This window comes from Quercus lobata, chromosome 4, assembly GCF_001633185.2.
Source record: "Quercus lobata isolate SW786 chromosome 4, ValleyOak3.0 Primary Assembly, whole genome shotgun sequence".
Taxonomy (NCBI): domain Eukaryota; kingdom Viridiplantae; phylum Streptophyta; class Magnoliopsida; order Fagales; family Fagaceae; genus Quercus; species Quercus lobata.
In genome coordinates this window covers 95,179,516-95,183,327 of record NC_044907.1, presented here as the reverse complement: position 1 = coordinate 95,183,327, position 3,812 = coordinate 95,179,516, and the positions used below count along the sequence as shown (strand labels likewise).

Genomic DNA, 3,812 nt, shown 5'->3' with positions numbered 1-3,812 from the left:
TTGAATCTATAATCATATCCAACTAAAGACTCAAAAGTTGTAAAACAAACAACCAGCAATACTACTAAACAACCAAACTTGAAATTATGGAGAAAAATGATAATTACATTAATATATAAATTATTTGTTTGTTTTATTATTAATATCGATTAATGTATTTTAGATTAATCTTACATTCAATCTTCTTTTCCTGAACTGAAAGTCTTACTTTGCAATGCATCCAAGGCTCTTTGTAGGCTACGTACAATCTCATTCATTGAGGGCGATTTCGACCTTCTAGACTTACACAATGCAGTGCTAGGTTCCCAACATATGCCACTTCTGCTAATTCAAATGGGGTCGGTGGTGGTATTTTTGGGTCCAAAATCTTGTGAATTTCATCTTGGGCAATGTATGGCACTACAAAATCAACTATACTTTGTGGCTCACCATTTTCATCTCTATGAAGTGCTTTGTATCCAAACAAAATGTCTAGCAATACTACTCCAAAACTGTACACATCACTTTTGGGTGTTAACAATTGAAGCTTATAGTACTCGGGGTCCACACTGCCTGCCCCAAGAATTGAAAGGTATGACATAAAAGATGGGCCAAAATCAGATACCTTGGCAGTCCACGTGGCATCTAGTAATATGTTAGAAGATTTGATGTCACAGTGTACGATTGGCGGTATTGCATATGCATGCAGATACTCAATGCCTTTAGCTGCGTCTAGTGCCACTTTAATCCGAGCAGCCCATGATATTAGAGGAGTACTTTGAAGCTTATGAAGATGGTCATGAAGGGTATCATTTTCCATGTATTCGTAGACCACTACACGCACGTTACGAACCTTACAAAATCCCAATAAGCGAACGAGATTCTTGTGGTTAAGGCGGGACAAATCTTCGTATTCATTCTTTGTAGCATTTTTATTGTCCTTGAGCTTGGTCACGTACGGTGTAGACATTGATAGTTGAGCACGCTTAATAGCCACTACTTGGCCATCGTCTAAAGTGGCACGGTAGACTGAGCTAAAACTGCCTGTTCCAATCTTGTGATCTTCAGAGAAGTTGTGAGTGGCTTCAAGTAGCATTTGCAAACGAAATTCCGTCAAGTCTCTGAAGCTTTGTAGTTATGATTGTGCGTCTAGGCTCAGATCTTTTTGTTTGTGACTTGGCTGTGGAAAAGAACGACAATACAGATTTTTGTAGGAATGAGAGAATTTTTGAGATGTTTGGTTAGATTTTGAACTACAACTACTCTTCGGCTTAAGAAACTCAATCAAGTCTTTGAAGGTTTCTATTTGGACTCTGCGGTTAGGCCTTGCTGATATGGAAGGATCAGTTGGAATTATTATTTCATAATTTTCGGAGCTACTACTGTCTGTTTGAGACAAGGCTGGTGGGAATAGTGACACTATGGAATTAGAGAATTGTGCACGAGGTGATTGGTCAGACTCTGAACAACTACCGTCTGTCTCAGTCTCAGACATGATGGGTGGGAAGATTGCTGAAATGGAAAAACTTGTTGCTGATATGGAAGGATTTGTAATTATTATCTCATAATTTTCGGTACTGTCTTTTGGAGACCTGGCTGGTGGGAAGAATGACATTATGGAATTGGAATTATGAGAGAATTTTGGATATGTTTCATTGGTTCCTGGAATACTATTACTTTCACTATCTGAGTGGTTGGCTGGGAAAATTGATGGAATGTAAATAGGGGAGTTTGGATTTGTTCCATTCCATATACAATTGAAACTGCCTGATGACTCTGACATGGCTGATGGGAAAAATGAGTACTCTACTAGTGATTCACTTCTTTCTTCCATTACTGCACTACCACAGTCTGAGTTGTTGGCAACAAACTCTGCAACCAAAAATTACGAAATACAGAAATGTTTAAAATTGAAATTATAGAGCATTCAGTCACTAATTATCTGACTGGAAAACTTACCTGAATCAACTTGGTGCTTCCTCATACTGATATTGGACAGAAAAATTTTGGGAGATTGAGAGCGAAAGAATTACATATGAAAATGATCTGTTGTGTTGGTGTTCATAATTTATAAGAATTTGGAAGTTTCAGTGAAGATACTTTCTCATGGACTCTCGCGTTCCTATGGGCGTGACTGACTAGAGCAAGGGTCAAGTTCACATTATAGAAGAAATAAAAATAAGAAGAGGAAGTTTCCCTGCATTTGGTAGCTCTATTTGTGAGTCGAAAATTGTGACTTTTGCGTCTTTTGTTAATTTTCTTGCCGGGAGCATTCACAGCTTGTTCTATTTGTATCAGAGATTTATTTTTTTAAAATTTTTTTAGCACAATATTTATGCCAGAGATTGACTGTAATATCATATCATATTATATATTTTATATATAATTGCAAAAGACAAATTTATGCAATCTGAATGATTGAAAATACGATTTCATTAATTAGAAACTAATTACAACCAGCTATTTATATAGCTATGAGAAGAAGAATCTATAGCCTAACAAACTCAGAATAACAGAAAAGAGAAAGATCCTATCCTAACTACACCAACATGTGTGTAAAAGTAATCTTACACATGCTTCTTATTGACATTTAAATACACTGCTAAAACTACATGTAGTTTTACATTCACACATCTAAACTACTTGTCGTTTTAATTGAAACAACTTTCTTCTTCTGCTCTGCATCTCTGCTACTATCTTTCTTCTTCTTCTTCTTCACTTTGATGACTTGCTTTGCTTGAGTACAGCTCTGTTCTTCATTACTTCAATTCTGACCTTTGACAGCTTAATAAAATTCAGAAGGCTAAATTCCATTGATAACAATTTACCACTTAGGATTTGTTATGAAAGTGTTGCGGACATACTGTGAACATAGCATTTTTTACAATTTTTTGGTTAATCTTCAATGAACCAAAATTTTGGAGAAGTCAAATTTTATTTTTTTATTGGAAAAATTTTATTTAGGATTTTTTTAGGGTAGTTAAGGTTTGTTTTCTAAGTGGTCAACAACCCATATTAATTTGGAATTTCATTTTTTTTTTTTTTTAAAGCACAAAACTTTTTTTTTCCAAGTTGAGGGTGGTCCTGTGACCACCCTCAATTATACATGGCGCCGCCAGTGGGTATGGTGAAATTTACCCAATTCACAATCCCCTCTCATTATGGCATGTGGCATATCAAATGTACCTGGTTAAGTATTCATATAGAAACATTTAAAACAAACATCCTTCCTTTCACGCAAAAAATCAAAAACAGTGAAGAGTTCCACGGTCAATCACCACTGCAAGAATAGTTAATCAATCAAAATATAAAGGTAATCATTTTATATTTAAGTGTGATACAATAATTATTTCAAGAAATAGTTCATAGCTGTGCACGGTGTGTTCAACGGTGATTCCTGCCGTTGTTGCTTCTTCTTCTTCTTTTATCCTTCAATTTCCTTTTTTGTTCTCTCCATTTTCCAGCCCCAAATGACTTGAGTCACATTTCATTGCTTTATGTCACTTTGCCTTTTATTTTCGTTCGTTTACTCAAGATGTCAGATGTTGTGTTGAATAAAGGGCTGACACGTGAGGGTTGTAATTCATGTAAGGGTTGACACGTGACGTTTCTAACAAACAAAGCATAAACGAAATTAATTAACCAAAACCAAGCATTTGTTTAAGAGTCCTAATTTGGAAAGCACATCACCCATGAAGTCGAGGGGACAAATATAATTTTCTTGTTGGAGGCAAATATAATTTTTTTTGGGTTTATTTTCAAAAATCTTAAATATATACCTACTATTTAATATTTTAAAAAAATTTGGGAGGGCACCAACCCTCTCAGCCTCA

At 35.5% G+C, this 3,812-nt stretch overlaps 1 protein-coding gene across 1 annotated transcript; it reads right to left on the bottom strand.

The window, feature by feature from the left end:
• Positions 1-253: 253 nt before the first annotated feature.
• LOC115986223 (serine/threonine-protein kinase-like protein CCR4) lies at positions 254-1,963 on the bottom strand. Its single transcript, XM_031109075.1, has 3 exons — positions 1,939-1,963; positions 1,182-1,851; positions 254-1,100 (listed from the first exon to the last, which is right to left on the bottom strand). The coding sequence occupies exons 1-3, from the start codon at positions 1,961-1,963 to the stop codon at positions 254-256; spliced, it is 1,542 nt and encodes a 513-aa protein (XP_030964935.1).
• Positions 1,964-3,812: the final 1,849 nt, after the last annotated feature.

Coding starts and splice junctions, on each gene's coding strand:
- LOC115986223 (XM_031109075.1), bottom strand. CDS start 1,963: ATGAGGAAGCACCAAGTTGATTCAG. Junction 1,852..1,938: donor GAAGCACCAAGTTGATTCAG/GTAAGTTTTCCA, acceptor TTTTGGTTGCAG/AGTTTGTTGCCAACAACTCA. Junction 1,101..1,181: donor TCTCATTCCTACAAAAATCT/GTATTGTCGTTC, acceptor ACAAAGCTTCAG/AGACTTGACGGAATTTCGTT.